The 22,178-nt window shown below is 36.2% G+C and overlaps 1 protein-coding gene across 2 annotated transcripts in view; it reads left to right on the top strand.

Annotated features, from left to right (window-relative positions):
- Window positions 1-7,216: 7,216 nt before the first annotated feature.
- The window catches only part of afap1l2 (actin filament associated protein 1-like 2), a 43,502-nt gene continuing 28,540 nt past the window's right edge, over window positions 7,217-22,178 (top strand). For both annotated transcript variants that reach the window (XM_028475469.1, XM_028475468.1), the window contains exon 1: window positions 7,217-7,389. In XM_028475469.1, coding sequence (XP_028331270.1) covers window positions 7,374-7,389 — 16 coding nt within the window. In that variant the 5' untranslated portion in view covers window positions 7,217-7,373. The remainder of the gene's footprint in view (window positions 7,390-22,178) is intronic.

Below are 22,178 nucleotides of genomic sequence, written 5' to 3'. Positions count from 1 at the left end.
CATTTCTGTTGTCGTTTTGTGTACTTTTTGTATAAATATTATTTAGTTTTTTGTTTTATTTTACTCATTTAGTATATTTTTGTTATGGATAACCACCGCGCACATACTTCGTCACAGCTTGTTCAAATACGTGTGTAGAGAAATACAACGGACCTGCGGAAACTATTTGAAACTTTCAAACTTCAAACATCCAAGGTGCATCACAAATCATTGAAGATCACATGTGTCACACTCAAGTCTGGCCCTTTAGAACGGTGTTTCTCAAATTGGGGTACGCAGTGGCACTACAGGACAGGAGGGTACTTGATAGAGTGGAAATTAACAAGTGAAAGCATAAAAAATATGAGGTTTATATTGTTTATGTATAGTTAAAAATGTTAATATTCATTACAATGATGATGGAAATTATCTTGATTTGAACATTCCACTTATTTACAAAATTAGATTATTAAGTTTTGACAGAATAGTGCACAAAACTTTACATCTAAATCTTTTTAGACTTAGTTTGGTTTCAATCTACTGAATTCCAAAAATATTTTTCTGGACTAGATCTGCATTAAAATTTTGCCACTGATATATAACATATTTGTGATTAATTTTAGGCTTTAAAATCTTTCTTTTCCTCAAGATTTCTTTGGGAATCATATTACATTTTGTTTCATAGATTAAATCATCCTGTATCTGTTTTAATTTAGTCTTAGTTGAGCTTTAACCAAGCAATACGTAATAAGTCTTTTAACAGAAAATGTAAATATATTGTTTTAGTTGACAAAATTAACAGAAGTGCAACGACTAGAAAACAGCCACTAAACAAATGCCATAACCAAATTGAAAATGAATATTGACAAATTGTACTAATAAAAAACAAACAATGATTAGGGTTTCAAGAGAAAAATTAAGTACCGTACATCTTGTGGAAGCAGCAGCTTCAAGTAGCCTATTCTTAATTTAAATCTAAAAGCACTCAGTGAGCTTAGCAGAGAAAGTCTTGAGTAATTCTTCAACCTAATCCATGTAAAAGGAGCAAAGTGGGGAAAAAAGTGCTTCAGAATTTGTATTTACATCGTTACATTGTTCATTTTAGACAATTTTGGATATTTTTACCTCCTGCTGTCAAACAGGACTGAGGCTGAATAACTAAAATACTGCCACAATTATACATCTAAGCTTTTTTACTCTCATTTGTATTCAGTTAACATCAAATAAAGATTTAAATAAATAATTTAAGCGCAAAAACAAAGTTCTTGCAGAGACAGAGAGCAAACATAACCTTCTTTGAGTGAAGTTGAATCAGCATATTAATTCACCAGGGCTAAAGTAAATAGTTACAGTTCAACCTTTATTTTTATTTAATTTTTTAAGAGGATTACAAAATTATTAAAAACAGTTAGAATTCTTTATTTACACCCACACACTTTCGAAAAAAAAGTTTAAATATTTACTTTATAAAAGTAAAATTTAGATTTTATTGTTTAGTTTTTTGTTTTTTTTTTGGAGGTTTTCAGAACAACTTGAGTAAATATCTGGATATTTCTGTAGGTTACCATTCAAGCCTACAGGTGGCAGTGTTGCACAGTGATATAAAGCCTTCACTGAGTCTCATTGTGGACAATGTTTCACTAGATCAGTATTTAGCTGCTTTCATCCCATGTTACTGTGTGAACTAGCACTGGTTGTACTGGGTCAATGGATAAAATGCTGACTTGTTGGACTGCCAGGTTATTCATCCAAAGAAAAAAAGTTCTGATACAATTTAAAATAGTTGCACAAGTATAATCAACATATTTATCAGATGACTTTCTGTCTAAAATTTAACTTTGGGAGGTTGAATCAGATTCTTGAGAAATCCAACTCATGCAACGGAATTAGATACTGATACTGAAGGAAAGAGTAAAAAATGTGGTCTTTTTAGTTTATGGAAACTCAATTTCCCACCATACCTTGCAATCAAGTCATTATAGAGAGCTTTTTTGGCAATAAAGTGATTCATCTTCAGTAATAGAAAATGTGACATATTTCTTTTTAACATTTTGTCTTAAACAACAGCACATACATTTTTCATCTGTGAAAAAAAACTGATATTTATGTCAACCGATATTACATTTTCTGGCAAATATTGGCAGATAATATCAGTCTGCTGATTATATCTCACATCTCTAATATCTGACTGAGAGGTTCAGGAGGTCTTGTATCCCGTCTGCCATAAGATTGTACAATGGGTCCTGCTAATGTGCATTTTTATTTCAATCTTTTATTTATTAATGTATTTATGAGTATGTGTGTGAAATGTATGGCACACTGAAATGTTGAATTTCCCCTTCTGTAGATGAATAAAGTACATATCTATTAGAGCTGAGCGATTTTGGAAAATAATTAAATTGCGATTTTTTTCCTCAGTATTGCGATTTACAATGCTATTATTTTTTCAAGAGCCTCTTGTCATGTATTTTTCAGTGAACACAAGCAATAAATCAATCTGTTTCGTAATAAACAATTCCAGATTTATTTAAACTTTAAATAAATATAAAATATACATTTGAAAGCACAGATTACAACAATAAAGCAAACAAATCTGTGGCTTTACCTCTTCAACATATCTGACTAACTTCACGTTTCACGAAACATGTAAACGTGTAAACTGCACTTCTTAATAACACTCTGAACCTGAACCTTTGTAATTAGAAAATCACATTTTATGATATCGTGATAATATCACAAATGCGATTAATTGTTCAGCCTTAATGTAAACACACCTGAGTCAATCGTTTGTCCCATGGATTTGTGATGGAACTTTTAAACTCTTGTTGGTTCAAAGGGAAAATGTCAACATAATTATTATTAAATAAATGTATTCTTGTATCTTTTTTTTTTTTTAATTTTATACCACTCTCACATAAGGAATTATTATACTATTATACTTGTAATCTTAGAAAATAAATATATTTCCACAATTTATGTTAACTGATTATTGCCTATTGTGAGATTAATACAGTATTATCTCAAAGAGAAAAAGGGATTGATATTTATTTGTCATAAAACAGGATTTTGGTGTTTTAATAAATGTTTCTAAAATATTTACATGTTGTGATATGATATCAATAATTAACATATAGCTTTTTTGTTGATGATTATGAATTGATTTTTAGATAGATATTTCAATTACACTATACAGTAATAAAGGTGCTGTGAGGAGTTTTTCTAAATTGGATATCAATAATCAACAATAATAAATACAAAGATATCCAACCAATAAACATTAATAATCCAAAATCGAATTTTGAATTCAAATTTAATTAGAATTTAAATGATTTGGGAAATTTGTTCTTTGTCATTAAAGTAATATTTTCAGGTCATTATTTATAAAGCTAATAAAACTTGGACACATGTGGACTGCACTTCGTAAACACTCTCTGAACTTAACAGGAGAGTACAAGACAGGACAAGAAGAAAATAAATAAATAAATAAATTTAAAAAAGAAAAAAAAATTGCAGCTTTTGCGTTTGGAAAATCACATTTTATATTGCGATAATATCGCAAATGCAATTAATCGTTCAGCCTTAATATCTATCTATCTATCTATCTATCTATCTATCTATCTATCTATCTATCTATCTATCTATCCATTTAATTTTTACATTTTCAGAAACAATGTTTCCAGGTCGAACTGTGTGATTAAATGTTATTCATTTTAAAAATTATATTGTGAATTATATTGTAAATGACATTCATTTTTTGCTGTTTTGTAATTTATGAAACCTGTTGAGACATTTTTTAACGTAAGTCAACCACACATTGTTGAATCTTACGAGCCTCTGTTTATTTTCACTGGTAAGCTTGATCTCACATGACCTAAAAACAATATTATTGTGTCATGACTTACTCTCCTGCTAACATAGATGCTCACACACCCTCTGTCATGTCTGAAGCCACTGGATTTTTTTTGTTTTTTTTTTTGGTCTGATTATTTTTTTTTTATGAATTCATGGAGGTGTAGCAATGTCTGGGGGTTCAGCAGCTTTCTATGGAAATTCCCAGACATAACAGCAAGAGAAGCCTCTCAGCAGCCGATTACATGACTATACAGAGTAAAAGGGAAGTCTCTACTCGGAGAATGGAGGTAGTGTGCTTGATTATATGTGTGCACACATGGGAAAGACCCCTGAATGAAAGGGTCCGGTGCTAATATGGAGTGAGTCGGTGACCTTTGTCCTCTGATTCACAGCAGAGGAATGCTTTGTGGGATTCACTTGGCAGAACTACAGAAGTTTAGTCTCATCCACCATGATCACACCTTTGACTCAAAAAATGTAACCTTCAGATCAAATGTGCGTTTGACTCCTTTTTCAACTCCCAACACTCGCAAATTCAACAGCTACAACAACAACAGCCCAAAAAAAAGCATGAAAAAAGATGAATATTTGATGGTTCTGCCTCAAAGCTCCTGTACAACCAAAAGTCTGCTCCACAACAGGAATTCCCCTCACGACAGTCTCCTCTGCTGTAGACACGTTGAGGGGGAATGGGTGGGAGGACGCAGCCAGACCACCCTTGTTTTCAATTCATGCTGAGCCATCAAGCCTGACTCACATTCACACGTCTACCATTCATTTATAAGCTCGTCAATACACCGTAGAAGAATAAAACTGACATCATCTGCTGATCTTGGAGAAGTTTTAGCAGCCTAGACAAGATCCATATGAAATGTGCAGTTTAACAAAAATAAGAACAAGATATTATGATGAAAATTGTTGCAAAACATTCAAACAGAACTGATTAATTTTGTTAATTTGTAACAAATGAAAGAGAGATAAAAGAAACACTGTGCATGGCAACTAGACCTGATATTTTGAAAGGACCATATCAAGATTAAAGCTGCAGTATGTACGTTTATTTTTTGTTTTGTTTTTTTGCGTAATTTGGTCAAAAATCCATAATCACCTTTGTGCATATTGTAATTCAAAGTGTTCTGAGTGGACACTGGAACTCTGGACTTTCTCTTGGCGTTATATTTAGGCTTTGAAAATCCAGGAGTATGATGCTAGATTTCAGCCAATCAGAGATCTTTCTACAAACAGAGTTCTCCATCATCTGTTTTGGGTGTTACCATTGGCTACTCGACTGAAGTCAATGCGTGTTCACGTCCCATAGAAAGTAAAAGTGCAGAAGTCTCCATCGCAGCGAGTACTGTCCTCACAGCAGCGAGTGATACATGCTTTCATGTCTCTAAAACATCTCCAATAACACAAGTTAAAGTTCCTACATTTGTCACTAGTCTCTAGAAAATTTCCCTAAGAGCTGCACAGTTGTGCGCGTTTACGAGGATACCGGTAAGGGTTGATAGGTTTTTCGAAACAGGCACGATTCTACATACTGCCGCTTTAAGGTTTGCACAACGATCTTAATGTTGCTTGAAAATGCGAGGTTCTCAGAGACTTTTAAGTATTTTTGGGAACGTGTAAAACTTCTCAAAAACAGGAAACTTCTGAGTTGATAATTGGTGATTCAGGCATTTTAAACATAATCAAATAAAAGCTTTAAAACATGCCTTAATTGTGATTTAGTGTTTGCAGTGCAGTATGTTAGCCCTGAGATGAACTGGCATCTCATCTGTAACACTTTATGGGTCAAACAGATGTAGAAATGATTGATGATAAAGCTTTGCTTTTAGATGAACAATTTTTAATTAACTTTTCATGATTCAGGGATAACTTTTAGCTTTTGCTAACCTGACCTTTCACAGTTTTTATTTTTATGTTTTTAGAAATAAGGTCGACAGATGCTCTTTTTACGGGCAAAATATCAAAGCAACTATTGGAAAGTGATCAAAAATGTATCTGAATGTGGGAAAAGGAATGAAATATAAATCATCCCCATGTGTGGAGAAGACTTACATCTGTGAAACAGTGGACGAGAGAATTATTTCCATTTCAAAATACTTCCTTGTTCCTGAAGTTATTTGTATTTCCAACCCAGAACATATAGGCTGTGTCATTGACCCGCGTCACATGACTTCACTGATTTGTCACCTATTACAAACTGGGCATTTGCAGCTTTTTAAAAAAAATGGTCTGGAGTTTCTTCACTGTCATCACTTAGTCATTTTTACAGTTTATCCTACAGTGTGTGAACAGGCCCAGGAAAGTAAATGGAAATCAGAAGTTGTACTCTAATAATATGAGTGCATGTCATGTGTTTAAATCACCTAACGGACTGTGTTGTCCTTCTCTGCTTGACATTCCTCTCATTCCTCTACCAGGTTACAGCTCTCCCACGGGGGTGCTCGCTTGTTGCAGGGAACTTCTCATTTCAACTGCATGCGAGAAGAAAACTTTTTGGAGAAAGGACAAAAATCTGTGTAACTTCTTTGAGGAAAATGCATTAAGTGTATGAATAAGAAAACCTGCAATATTTGAGTGATGTCCTGAAACCAGGTCTTCTCTACCAGTGTCACACTGAGGACAACTCAAACTGACCTATTTTATCCATTTAAAATATCTGTCTAATTGTCTCTAGAAAAAAAAAAGAATTATTGATTAATCAGTAGTGCACAAAGTATAACTAATGTGTTGTAGCACTAGCAGCACCCCTAGCACCCCCACCTCCCTGGGAGGTGAGGTCATTGCACAATGTGATTTATTTTAAAGTTAACAAATTGTTATGTCATAATTTCATTTGTCATTAATCATTAATAGCCTCTGTAAAAAATAAATAAATAATAATAAAAAAAAAAACCCTCTTTATTTCAATATTTTTTTTAAGAAAGTACGGACAACCCCCGGTGGTACTTAGCGTCATAGGGGTTAGGGTATAACCCAACTTCGCAACAATTTTTAGGGTTAGGTTGAGGTTTAGTCTTAGTCACGTGACCTAAACTGGCCAATGACTGACCTATCACGTGACCTAAACTGGCCAAATAGGGGCGCTGCGTACGGATAGAACGCAAGTATATATTGATACGGCAACCGTACGATAGCCACTGCCTTTTTTTTTTTTTTTTTTTTTTAAGCTATAGGGAGCCATTGTAAAAGAGTCAAAGAGCCACATGAGGCTCCAGAGTCGCAGGTTGCAGACCACTGCACTAGGGGGTACAAGTACCCCTGGTTGGGAACCACTAAATAGTTGAAACAAAAAGTAGAAATTAAGAGTTGTTGCGAGCAGAGCTGCTGTGGATGCTGCTAATGGGAGGAGGAGGAGGAGGAGGAGGCGGCGGAAGAAGAGGACCAGCCCAGCAGATTGAGACGCAGAGAATCAACAGGGACGGGCTCACACTCGGCACTAAGTTGCCGGTCCGTCACTTGGAAACTTATCTGCCAACTTGTGGGACTAGTTGGTGTTTATGAGCGGACAGGAGAGCGGGTAGACGTCCCAGCGAATGGAGAAGGACAAAGGTAAGAGTCTGATTAATGAACGAGTCCCAGCTGCAGCGCATTGTCCAATCAGTCCCTGTTACTATTACTGCTATTGTTACTGTTAATGTTACTATTAATGTTACTGTTACTGTTAATGCATGGCATGGAGGCTTTGGAAAGGCTTCTGGTCATGCTAAAAAAATGCATGAAATTACCGGTTTGCTGTGACAGGGTGACACAATTACCACCTGTCACAGTTTATTAAATAAAACTAGGCTACTGAGTAGAGCTGGACAAAAAAAAAATGATTTAATCGATTATTATTAATTTATTTTTTCATTTACTTTTTATTTGGGGATTTTAACTATTGAGGACAATCACAGCAATAAAGTAGCACTTTTGACAATATAGCTGATGTCTGCTGTCACTTTTAGGTGCATTGAATTTTTAAAAAAAAAAAATCGAATCGAAATTTTTCTTTAAAAAAATAAGAGATTTTTTATTTTATTTTTATTTCTTATGCAAAATCGCCCAGCCCTACTACTGAGTTGTTTCTCTGAAAACACCAACATGTCCACTAAGGTCTGTGTGTGGTGTAATAGCTTTCACAGGGATGGAAATCAATAGTAACTGGTCCCACAAAATTCCTGAAATTCCTGTGACAGAGCGAGACTAATAATTCCCTATTAATTTTCATTAATGAATGAGTAGTTTTGGCCATCATGCTTGGATTGTCCTAATCAAAATGAGAGTTCCCCTTGTCAGCAGAACTAAAACTGAAAGCTAGATGTTAGGGTTTCTCAGACCACTACAAATCCCAGCCTGCTCTCACTTGTCTGGGAGGGACAACAGAAGCAGCTTGCTGGGCTGGGAACAATGGTGACTTAGTGGAACTGTAATGGAATCAGCAGAGTTTGAAAGAAAACAGTCTTGCAGCCACATTCCTGCTATCCAACTGATGAGACGGTCCAAGAGTTTTGACTCCCACTGTTTCAGGGTAAAGAGTAGAGTGTTGTAGTCCAGACCAGCTCCAACTGAGACCAGAGAGGACCAAGACAAGACCAAGTCCAAAAATAAATCATAGCATAACATACACAGGCCTCATAGATCAATAAGTCAAAGATCATTTGCTCGAAAAAAGCTGTTAAAGGTTGAAATTCTCACTCAAATATTAGTTTTCATCTCCACTGTAAACACTCTCTCATTGACATTGTTGGAAAAGTTTTGTGCATTGCATTGTGGGATGTGGAATCCCATAGATGGTTGCATAGAAGTGTTTTTCCTTCATTTTTAATGTGATTTCTTCTTGTTTCTTTGTCAGAAAAGGAGGACAGTGATTAGTTTGACAGCATTTCTGTTCTAGTTTGTTCCTGTTATTTCCCGTGATATCATCACCTTATTCTGCGAGATTTTCAGTTTTAACCCAAAAGAAATATCCGATATGGTTTTGCAGCAAATTTTAGTCCATGAAAACACCTGAAATGTTTTGGGGAATTCACGCTGATATAGTTTTTGGGGCAAACACAAGAAATCACTAAAAAAATGAAGTAAAAATACTCGGCTTTTGGCAAGCATTATAAGTATTTTTAAAAATTTTCTCCACATTTCCTTTTTTTCAGTTTTAATTAATTAAATATATTTATTATTTGTCGTTTGCCTTTACCCTGTCGTAATACAACCTTACTGGAGGGGTGGTGTATGAGACGTGTTTGTTTTATTGTGTGAGTCAGGAAAAAGCTTTCTAAAATCAAAATAAAAATGGGTGCATTTTCTCACTGGAAAGTATTACATTTTTCATTCAGCATTTATTGGAAAGCATTGGAAATTTGAAAATGGTCATTTAAAGGAAGTGGTAAAGCTGCGCCTGAAAGTGAAATGAGGTTGTGAGTGTACCATACTTTGACAGGTGTTGGAGAAAGTGAATTTAACACAGCCACAGGCAGCCATTGAGCTGGCTTTAAATGGGTAACCTGGGAATTATTCAATGAAGGTAGTGACAAGGAGAGGCTTTATTTTCTATTCTGCATCCGTTCATTCCGTTTTGAATCACCTCCAGAAAAATGGCTTAAGAGCTCACATCAGAGATTCTTACACCTTGTGCCAGAGATGGTGAGATGGCTTGTGTTTGGGTGTTGGCTCTTATTCGAATCCAATATGGTTGTTTCAGTTGATCAGTTACGAAAGAAAGAGTTTTGGCAATTGTATTATTATCCCCCCCCCCTCCTTGTCACTCAACAGCTTCTAATTTATGCTCAGGCTTGTTTTCTTTAACTTGAAGATGACGTTTGTGCTGTCGTGTTCGCTACAGCTGGGTTTCACCCAGAAAGTGATTGCATCCACTGTAATGACGCTTGTTTTCTTGCCTCTAGCGTCAGCTGTTCTCTCAAACAAGAATCTGACTGTTGCCAAAACATGTTGCAAGGACAAAATGAGAGCAGACGGACAGCTCAAAGGTCCAACCCCGTGAATATTATGATTTAAAATGAATGTGGACCACGTTAAGGTTTTTGCAGTGAGTAATATGGTAAGTTCGGATCTCTAGTACTAACTAGGGCTGGGTATCGATTCGAATTTCCCAAATCGATTCGATTCACAAGGGCCCAATTCGATATTCAGTTTGATTCACTTAAGGATATCATGCAGTACCAATTTTACTTGGATATGGAAGACATTCTCATTAAAAATAATGATGCAAATAGTAGAAACTACAGCTTTATCTTGGTGCATTAGTAAAAATATGAATATTTACATTAATAATTGAACCTCATGCAGTTACATTAATCATGTACGTTTCCTTTGAGTCTCACAAAGGTTTTGTGCTAATGTTCCAGTGGCTGCACAACAAATCTAACTGTATAATAAGAGACACAACCATAAAAATAAATAAATAATTGTAAATAAAGGCAAACATCTGGAAATTAAAACAATTCTGAATTGTCTTAAAGTGCAATAAGTGAGATTTTTGGTAAATGTAAGAAAATACCTGTGAACTGAAAACAGCAAGATGCAGAAGCTACGGATGCTACTCGCGAGAGATATCGCCGTCACGTGAGAAGTCACATGACAAACAACGAAATGGTGCATTACCACTACCTACCGATTGATCAATTCTTTTTTTTAAACCCAGCCTTAGCACTACCTAATGCCCAGGCTGTGGTAGTGGTCCAAAGCCCCTTCTTTTTGTGTTCAGCCAACTGTCCACTGCAGCGATCATGTCCATCAACATTTCTCTCACACAAAGGTGCCTTTCAATGCAGCCTGACAATGCCACGGGGTCTGGGTTTAGTGTGAATTTTGACCTGCTGTAAGCTCAGCAGAGGCAGGCTTAGATGTAGGCCGTGAGGTCCTCTGGTTCACTCGTATGTGTGTCAGAGGGATGTTCTTGCACACAGGGGAGCCAGTGGATTGCTGGCAATTCAGGAAGCCAGACTAGGCTATAAAAATGATGAAAAGAAAGGCGGTTTTCCTGCTCTGTGGCGGTGGGGTACCCTGTAGGAGCTGGGCCCTTCATGCCCTCTGGGGTCCAACCCATGTTCATTTTCAGCACTTCAAACGTGCCTATGTTTATTAGACACAGCAGCTCTGGATCGGGCTTGCATTGTGTTGGTTTCTCACCAGGTACACCTTTTGAAAAGGAGTTCACACACTTGTAATCACACACACGTGCACACTCGCTGGCCCCTGCGCTCCATGAAGCCCCTCCTGGCCACCACTTTGTTGGATTGTAAGTAGTCAGTTAAGTGCTTTTGTGCGTGACTCTGATGCAACATTGTCTATTTCTGCTTCAATTCTATTTTTTTTTTAACCAAGCATACCACTAAAATATGTAAACATAACACACACACACACCTTTGTGTTGAACATCCATTAATTTCCAAATATATGAAACCCAAGTTCAGCACAAAGTGAGAGATTGACGTGCCTCTCATAGACCACAGAATACAGGTCTCTGTTTATTATCGGCACAGTGGGATTTGTAGTTTTATGGAGGGATGGAGGTATCATGATGGAGCCTCTTCATTGACATATGCAATGCACTGCCTTGATGTGCCATTCAAGCAGATAGCTGAAACAATTTTATGGCAAGGTCATATTGTGCTCACATTATTTTGCACAGCAGTTTAACCATATCAGCAAAACACTTCTTCCAAACCAGATGCTTTATTAAAAAGGCTTGATTTGTTGTTTTGAAATAATATAATATGTGGTATATTGGAACCTTTGTGTTTTAATATAGACTAAGTTTTGCACAAAAGAAATATAGGAACTTGCCATGCTTATCGATATTACTCTTTATGTTTGACATAACAATTTGTAATATATTTATTAATCATATGTTTTGTATAAGTTGGAAATTTGATAGAACAAATTCATTAAGATGCTAAATACGCATTCATATCTGAAAATCTGTGTACTTTAATATTAGATATGAAGACATTTTGATGCGATAGCAATAACAGAGTAAATTGTGTCACTAATGGCAATTTTTCTGTCGAAATTCTCCAACACAATTTTACATAGACTTCCATTCTCGCTGGACTGCTATATATCCTGAAGTAGTTTAATGCTTCAATCTGCAAAGACTCCATAGACACAACTCTGCACTTTTTATACATCTTTTTCAGGAACATCTTTTTAAGGTTTTTCACAATTTCAATGTTCTATGTTAGAAATGTACCAACCACAATCAGTCAGCGGTTCAGCATCTATTATTAAAGACTTCCCTTTTGCCATATACAATAATTTTACTTTGTATCAGGTCATCCATAGTTTTGCTTCCTACATGCTTTTTGAACTCGTGATTACTCATGTCTTTTTGTTTCCATTGTTGTCATAATGTTCCCTACCAAAGTTACTCTAATGCAAACAACTATTAAAAGTCTATTAAATGCACACATTAGTGTCATCAGTAAACATTTACATCTGTGGACAGAGCCACTGCTTAGTCATAAAAATACCCTCGGAATCGGCCTTTCATTTGTTTGTTTACATCGCCTGCTCCTAGTGATTCTGGGGAGAGTTATGACAAGATCGATGACATCACAGTTTGATCCAAAATAGTGGGAAACCCAAATGCTGCACCTGCTCAAACCTCACTGATCAATGATCCTGGAATAGCAAAGGGTGAGAGGATTACAGGTTTACAGACACTAATTGAACAAACGTGCATGTTTTTGGGCAGTGATATGAAAACTGGGCAGAGGTCGCGAACACTACAGAATGCAAACTTTTCAAAGCTCGGGGTGCAAAATTACTGCCCGACTGATAAATCAGCACGGCCTATCAATCAGGCCGATTTTAGCTGTCATCGATTAATCAACATCCGCCAGTAGCTTTAATATTTAACTGATATCTTGATTTTTTTTTTTTTTTTTTTTTTGCTGCGTGGAGATTCTGTGGCTCTGTGCTGTCACTTACAAATCATAAGTAATGATTACAAAATGAAGTCTGGGAGATGTGCGTGACAAGTTCATTGTTTACAGTTGCATTTTGCTTTCTTCATTTTTCTATGTTTTCTGTTTGAAATTTGAGAAACTTTATTTTTTAATCTTTTTTTACTTTGTATTCCAGAAACACAATTTGCACAAGCTAGCTTTTTTCTTATTTCACAGTGTTTATTAATTAAAATTCCTTATATCCTGGTTATATCAAGGTTCTTATTTCATATATCGGCTCTTGAGTGATATATGGGTTATCAGCAGATACATTGGATACCGGCTTTTTAAAACTCCCAGTATTGGTATTGGAGCTAAAAAACCCCTAATCAGTTGGGCTTTAGTGCAAACCCACGATCTTCTAGCTGTGAGGCAGTATTGCACATCCCAGCCACGCTGCAGCCATTATTCTTATTACGTATATGCCTTTGTCCAGACTAAGGTCAAAAAGCTCTGTAGTCAACCAAGGAAATGGTTGGTCGACCAAGTCTATGGCAGTAGCGATTAGTCGACCAAAAAAAAACAAAAAACGGAGAATGAATGAGTAGGTGACGAGGAGAAAGAAAAAGACAGACAAATATTTTGACCTACAGATCCGACAGACATTAGGTATTTATATCCGTGCCCAACCTGAAACGACAATTAAAAAGGTTTTTTTTCCTCATACAAATGACGTATTTGCGTTTGTTTTAGTGGTAAGCCTGCTTTTATTAACTCATTCAGTGCCAGTCATTTTTAGAATTTCTACCCCCCTCAGTGCCAGCTGTTTTTGAGCATTTTGATTGATTTTTAAAGACCCACAGAATATTTTCTACTATGACTATCTGAAATCTGACACCAGATTCTAAAAGACTGAAGCCTCCACTTTCATCAAAAAAAAAAAAAAGAATTTGTTTCTGGCTCGTTTCGTTCTTTTGTAATCAGCCGTTGAATAGAGCAAGTTTTACACAAATCTTCAGTTTCAGAGCAAAAATCTGAGAAAAAAAGCCCGTTTCTAAAAAAAAAAAAAAAACCCTGTCAGTGACTTTAAAGCTATTTTTTGCTTTAGTGACAACTCTAACATCTGAACATTGTTTCCTTATATAAAACAAAAAAAACCCTACTGAGACCAAGCTTTTGATGGCAAAATTATTATTATTATGCTATCTGGGTCAGAGTTGAATGGATTTCTTACTGTATTTTGGCGTTCATCCAAGTTTCTCTCCCGTCAGTCTGCACACACAACTTCCTCTTCCTCCCGGACATGCAGAGTGTCACTGCGTTCCCCGTTTTTATTTATCGTTTTATCTTACCATCGCCACACTATCCATGAGTTCCACACATGCTCTGGTCGAGTGTGCGCTGCTGTGAACGTCAACTCTCGTATGTAGCGCCATTTTCTGTCTCTTAAACACCTTTCCTCCTCTCCCTCTTAGCTCTGCTGAGCACGGATGATCTCTCATCCAAGGTGCGCTGCTACCTCCTACGTGTCACCTATTTTGAACCCCCCCCTCCTCCCGACACGCAGCGATGACCCGTTTGGCCCTGTTATTTAATGGTTTTATCTCAGCATCGCAACATTATCAATAATCTACTCATGTCCATACATGTTTTGTGTTAGTCTGTGGAGCTGTGAGCTGCTGGATAGGTCACAATATCACTCTGTAGCGCCATAATTTCACTCGTTCCTGCTTCTTCTTCCTTTGCTGGGTAGCATCAGTGGTTAATCTCTCATCTAAAGGTGTTCTGCTGTCATCTTCAGGGCACAATTTGTCACTACAACACCCTACAGCTTAGATATTGATGAGGGACCTCTGCCAGGATGTTTTCCAGTGATCCCCGTGAAAAAACGCAAATGACGAGTTATCGCGTCAATGGCACTGAGTTAATAAACAACTGTTAATGTCAACATCAGATCAGCGCACGGGGAAACAAATGCACGTCAAACACAGGTGCGCAGTGCACGCAGCGGCGTCAGAAACAGCAGTGGATCTATTTACATAATCCACGTATAAAGTATAAGGATAATCCATGTTCCTGTCCAGAAAAAGGATTGATTCAATAGTGGATGCTTGTGCTTCAAGCCTGTCTTAATTCGTTCCCTGTCTGCTCTGCACAACTTTTATTTATTTTTTTTGCATCCAGCATTCACTTACACAGCTGTTGCTGGACATACAATCATGTTTAGGCATTATATAAATTATATTAGATATTTAATCCTTATCACCTACTGTATATAAGTGCATTTTTTTTTTTTTTTTAAACGGTATTGAAACTGACAACATTGCTTTAGTCAACTAAACGACCAAAGTTGGCAGTAATGAGTACGCATTTTGTCTTTTTGATGTGATTTGATTGAAGTTCAAATATGCATTACAGAAAAACAAACTTGATAAGGCTGTTTAACATGTTGGAAATTCTTTGTTTTCTTCCTATTGTCTAAATGTTGCCATCAGTTTTTTGCTGCTTGCTGGATGTTTTTTAAAGTGGACTTGAATCTCTCAGTTCTCTCAGGGTGATCTCAGCTAGTGCAGAGACTGAGGCTTAATGCTTTTACTGGCTGGTGTGTGAGAAATTTTGAGGGGGGTCATATAAAAACCACATTCCAGTGGTTGTCAAACACAACAGCCAACGAAGACAGAAAACTATAAACGCTGGTGACCTGAATGTACGTTGAGAAGTGTTGTGTAATGCTGTTTAGTTGGCATTGTGAGAAATAAATTAGTTATGTACTTATTTATGTAGAATAACAATGGACAGTATCTGTACTTTATCTTATGATTTAGTGATATACTGATAACCTCGTGGAGCCTAAACCATCCAAAAGTCTTTTACCCTAAAAAAAAAAAAATAATCCATGATTGAAAAGACATTCATAAATGTGGTCACTCTATAGATGTCTAAGAAAAATACTATATCCTGCATTGGATGCATAAACTGGAATTGTTTCATTAGCTCTATTGTTTGTTTCATTTTGTCTGACTTCTGCTTTTGAGCACTCCTCTTTGTTTATTACGTGGCACAAGTGGCCACAAAGACGTCACGCATTGACACTATCACATGGTGAAACATAATCAATGGCAAGTTTGATCGTTCAGTCAGACACAGCAAATTCCTTATTATCTGCCACTCTCACCATGAACAAGGTCAGGATGAAACACATTCAAATGTGGCTTCCCAGGTTTTAGTTAATAAAACTGGGTAAAAGGTGAGTATAATTCACGTGTCCTCTTAGTTTTTGTCCGTTTTTAAAGTCTAAAGAAGCAGAATAATCTACAGTTGGCTGTGGTGTGAAATGTTTCCTATACAGTTGCGTTCAGTCATCACTTCCAGTTTTTTAGCTTCACTTCTGAGGTTGAGATTTGGCTCCAAATGTTAGTTTTAAGGTAGAGTGGAAAATAGCAGGGTCATCTGCCTATTAATAAATATCTTTAGATTAGAATTATAAGTTGAATATATTGCTTAACCTACAATATATGATTTTCATAGATGTATCTATGTTGATAACGGACTATTTTCTGTGTCAACTACTCTGTCTTCTTACCAACTTGTTGACTAGTTTCTAACAAATTTAAAGCTTAAAGAGCGTATTTCATTTTAACCATCGGTAAACATCCAGTGCATACCAAAGTTAGGAGAAATACTACCGAGATGTTCACACTTTGAGACAGACGAGCAGCTTAACACTGCAGAACATTACAGTATCTCCTTAGTGATGAATCAAAGTAACGTACACTGGAAAAACTACCAATGACCACTGGAATCAATATTTAGCATTACCAAGCATTTATTTAGTTTAAAGCACTGAACAACAAACATTTGGACCAAAACAGTCCAACAGGCAATAGCAACAAAATCAATCATCACGTCAAACAATGACAAATCACTATACAAAAAGCAACAAAATTTGCATTATTCAAATTCAAACTCTCAAAAAATTATTTTCAGGCCTCACATTTTAAAATGTTCCTGTTGTGGGTGTGTTTTTCATATGTTGTTTTAGATATATATCACACACAGACTAGGTTTATTACGTCAGTAGAAAACAAAAACATTTGGTTAGTGTTTTGGCACTCGACTAGAATGCTGTTGATATATACACATTCTTAGCATCTATAATGTTCAAATGGTGCTGTTGACCTATTTTGGTAGATGGGGTTTGTATGTTTTTAACATACTGTATGTTTGGATTTGCTGTGTTGTCTGGTTTGTACCAAATTCCAAAAACATGCATGTTAGAATTATTTAAGTCTCTCAGATGACTGTAGGAGTGAAAAGCCATTTGGAAGAGTTGTAAAAATCGCAAAACCAAAACAAAGTCCAATTCCAAATACTTTTTCCCAGTTTGCCAGGATTGAGCTGTTCAGGGGCAAACAATAAGTTTCCATTGCCATGTTGTTTTGTGCAACTGGGCATATTATTACTCAGCAGCCTTGATTGAATAAGTTGCACAATTCAGCAAGAAAATCTGTTGATGTTTGAAAAGACTGAGTGACCACATTGACACATACTGTATGTTACCAAAATTACTCAGCTTATTGTTTGAAAAGCTTTGTAAGTATTTCATTGGAATTTGAAAAGCAAACACATTGGACTCTATTTCCAACATCTGCACCACATCCCGAACTGCAACTATGATTGAAAGGATGAAGAGACGTCACCCCAACAGCAGCTCCAAGCTTAACTAGCAGGACTTAGACTTACACTGCTGCTGCTTTTATTGCATCAGTTTTTCAAAGCAATAAATCAATTCCATATTTTATAGTGTGTCTTTGAAAGCCAAAAATGCTTCAATATTTGCACTCATTTTGTATCATGCAAAATAAGATAATACAAGGAGCATGAGGTTGAGATACTTGGTAGGGTTGAGGGAGAAGATGTGGTGGAACACAAGTGTTCTGTGACACAGTATGGACAAAAAACCAACCATGTTTTTCTAGAAAGACATATGAAAAGCAATGTAAATGTTTTCTCTTTGTTAATGGAGTTAAAAATTACAAAATTAGCTAGATAAGATGGAGTCTTCCATTGCTTAAGGTCTGTTTTTGATTAAAAGTTTGCCAAAATCTGTATCACACTTTTGTTGCAATCCTGCTCGAAAGTAAAAATAAAGACAAGATTGTGGATCCACAAACTCTTCAGCAAGATGTTCCTTCTTTTAGCAGGAGCATGAGCAGTAACAAAGCTGTTATGCAGGCGTGCAGCAAGACAATGATCCAAAACATATTGGCAGTGTTACTAAGGAGTGGCTCAAGAAGAGGTCAGTTCAGGTTAAATAGTTGCTTAGCCAGAGTCAAGAACTTGATCCTGGAGAAATGGTAATGGATGGAATAGAAGCTTGGAGTGGTTAAGGTAAAATCTTTGGACTTGGAGGTAGGGCTGGGCGATATATCGAATATACTCGATATATCGCAGCTTGTAGTCTGTGCGGTGTTGAAAATGACCATACCGTTAAACTCGCGGACTTTTTTTTTTTTTTTTTTTTTTTTTAAATATCTTAGTGGCATTATGCACAAAAGGTGCACTTAAATTTAGTGTTGTTTTGAAATGTCATCTTAATGACAACATGCACAAAAGGGCACTATTTGTTTTAAAATATTGTAGTGTCATTATGTACAAAAAGTGCACTTTAATTTTGTGTTTTGAAATGCCATGTGAGTTGCATCCTGCACTAATGTCTTGTTTTGAAATGTCTCTGTGACAATTTTGCACAGAACGTGTTGACAATTTTATGTTTGAGCCACTCACTGTTTAATAAATACAGTTATGTCAACTTTGACTTAGTTGTGATATCCCCTTTTTTGCATGAAAGTTTAAAATTGGCATATATTAATGCAGTATGATCAAGAATGTTTTAATGTAGACATAGAATCATCATACTGGTGTGATTTTGTGCATCAAAGTGTTAATTCAAGGGTAATGCAAAATATCGAGATATATATCGTGTATCGTGACATGGCCTAAAAATATCGCGGTATTTATAAAAGGCCATATCGCCCAGCCCTACTTGGAGGATTGAGGAAGTATCTAAAAAGAAGAGTGAGTCAGTGGGCAAGGCAGCTGATTACCTGCAAGATATGTTCAGTTTGAGGTTGTCGGCAAGAATTTCTTTACCAGATACATTTTCAAATGGATCAGTTTCAAATAGAATATTTTTCTTCATTTAAAAGAGATGGTGTATTTTTCATTCATGATCAAATATGGTATTAAATGTTGATGAATATCTCAATCACACTTTTTGGTCTCTGGTTTGTTTTTTAAAGTTTTGAGCCTCTGCCAATCCCAATTGTTTTCCTAATTAAGTACCAACTTTCTTCTTTTTTTGTTGGTTAAAAGAGCTTCAAAATGCTTTACTGTGATTTGATTATAGACCAAAAAAAATCACATACAGTGTGTGCTGTAGATATATAATTACTTGCAGGGCTTTAAATTAACACCCGCCAATTGCGGGTAAAAATGTACTTTGGCGGGTAACATTGTAGAGTTTCTAGCCATTTTGGCTGGTGAAGAATGAAACGAATACCACTGCGTCTGTTTGAATCGGCAGGCTGCAGAAACGATGCAAGTCATTGTTGCCAGATTGGGCTGTTTTCCGCCAAGAAATTTGAGGGTTTTTGAGTGTGTTTAGATTTTAAAACGTAATGTATATCTGGCAACACTGCTGGTTGGACTAATCCTACATTTCCCATGAACACTATGTTGTGACGTGTCATACAACAATTGGCGTTGGCGTGATTGTTATGGTTTGGTATCGGAGAAGACAAATGGAACGGCGCCAAACAAACAATAGGAGCTGAAATTAAGTTTTAAAATTAGTTAGGAAAAAACAAACAAACGTGGAGATATTTATCAGGTGTTGAAAAACCTGAACTGCAAAAAAGGAAGGCTGCTGCCGACACGGGGGAAAATGAAGATGGAGGAGGATGTGAAATGAAGAAATTGAGGAGTTTTATTACTAAATGGATGTCGGGTTGTGAGTGGCTGGTATTCGATCATTTGTTCACCTTTAAAATGTGTACTATACAGTTTGTGGGGAGTGGGATTTGTTTACATTTGAAAAGCATGTATGTCAGTAAAACTAGTATTTTTTCTAACTTCAAACAGTGTTCCAGGGATCCAATTTTCATCTGAGTTAAGTTTGTTTATTAAGTTATGAGAATATACTTCATAAAAGGTTCACTTCTCCGACACATACCCAAAATTCCATATTGCACCTTTTAGGCATTATATATATATATATATATATATATATATATATATATATATATATATATATATATATATATATATATATATATATATATATATATTTTATTTGCTAAATAAAACAAACCCACTATTACCCACTATTTCATTGAGCAGCCCTACTCAAACATGGAAGCAGACTTTGAACATGTTCAAAAATAGTATAGGTTTTTTTGTTTTGCATTGATTGTATTTCTCATGTCACTAGATTTCCACTCCGATGGTCCCTCAGATTCCTTGTGTATAATATGTGGAGACTGATGTCTCTCACTGAATGTGCTGTGGGCATGGGGCCAACGCATAGTCTGCTACAGACTGCTTTGACCTGTCAGCTGACTCAGTTTCCCAGGGTCCCTCCATCCCAAAGGCCATCAAAGTCAATCTCTGCAAACATACAAGGAGGAGAAGTCAGGAAAATGTTTAGTTTTCTCAGAAACTGTCTGACATAAGCAGCAGAATCACATTTATAAATCTAGTTTTGTCATTTCCATCACAGCAGCTATTTCAGGACAGGGTGAATTAAATTTCTAGAAGAATTTAGATTATATTAGATTTAATATTCTGTCTGCCCCTGTTTGTGGTGAAAGTTTGTTGAGCTTAGGTTGACTTGACTTCAACATGAGATCTCCTTATGTTGCAAATTAACATTCTGCTTCCTTTTCCTCTGTGTTTACTTTGATGCGAGATACAGTAGTTGCATTGCGGAGGGAGGAGAGAGAGAATTTGAGCACCAATCCTCAAGCCTCACTTGGTGATCAGTTTGCCATTTTTAATAATGAAGTTTCCTTTTCTTGCCAGAGTTATTAACCTCTCTTTTTACAAGGCCAGTGTTCAGATCAGTGTGTACTTGTTCTGTCAGAGCGTGCATGTTTTCATTTCCACTTTTCAATTATGTTTATGTGAGAAGTCTCCATGCACCATGATAGTAAAATATTCTGTTTATTACTGATCTATAGTTGGATCTGTCTTTATGCTCATTAAAGTGTGTAGTAGAGTCGAACATTCTACCAATTCTGCACCAAACAGGATCAGGCAAGCAGAAATAAATAGTGTGAAATGGCCATTGATTGAACGAAAGCTTTTCTTTTTAACTGCTTGCTATTGTTTTTATGCTATTCTGCTATTACCTGCTGTGCTTTCTTCAGTGTGCTCTGCCTAGCATCATTAGTACGACGAAGCAAGTTCAAGTTTTGTCTTTTTTGTTCACCATTGACAGCAAGGAAAAAGCAGTTTTACATTTTAATACAGAGGAAACTCTTAGCAATACATTTCTTTATGCTATACACAGTTTCACAGTCTACAAACCATCATCTTTCATTAATAGTGATAAGGCTGGGATGAAAAATTGTGCGACAAGATATTGAAACGTCACAAGATGGTCTAATATCTGGACTGTGTTAAAAAAAACTTGCTATGCACAGGAATTCTATTTAGGAGAATGTCACAATGATGACATGATTTGGTTTTAATCTTACACTGGCATTTATTGTCAGTCTCTGTTTTTGCGTTTATTTACAGAGTGGCACTTGGAAAAAAGAAGCACCAAATACAAAAAAAATTTCCTCTTTTGTTACAGGTTTTGCCTTAAATCTTTGAAATGTATTTATTAGAAGATATGTGCATAAAATATGGGACTACTACAGTTTTAGGGCCTGTGCTTCGCCCATCTTAAAATCATGTGATTGGTTGCTGTCACATGACCCCACTGCCTGTAAACATCCCATTGTTTTTTGTTGGAATCAAGCATTTAGCCAGATTTTTTGATCAATTTGCAAACTTGTGCTGCTTTTGGTTGCTCTAAATAATCAGTAAAAGATGCTGATGTAACCCTCTTTTGTTGACTGAAAGAGGATTAAAAACAGTTGTGACCTGAAAAAAATCAGTGACAGCAGGAGGCGACAGTTCCAACTCTGCGGTTTTGTATTAGACGATAAAGCAGAGAAGAAGAGCTCTCCTAATGGACGTTTACTCTCCCTTAAACAGTACGCTGCTGATGCTCTGGTGGCTTATGTTAGCGAGTAATCACGGACTATTAAAGACACAAACCCTGAGGATGGAAGTCATTTTAGGTGGGATTCCTTCCAACAGGCCATGATTTACTCGCTAACTAGTTATCCCATATACCATTAGAGTAATGTTTAAGTTTCAGCCCACGTTCCTTGCTACTAC

Source organism: Gouania willdenowi, chromosome 19 (assembly GCF_900634775.1).
Source record: "Gouania willdenowi chromosome 19, fGouWil2.1, whole genome shotgun sequence".
Classification (NCBI taxonomy): domain Eukaryota; kingdom Metazoa; phylum Chordata; class Actinopteri; order Blenniiformes; family Gobiesocidae; genus Gouania; species Gouania willdenowi.
This window is presented reverse-complemented; position numbering and strand designations above follow the sequence as displayed.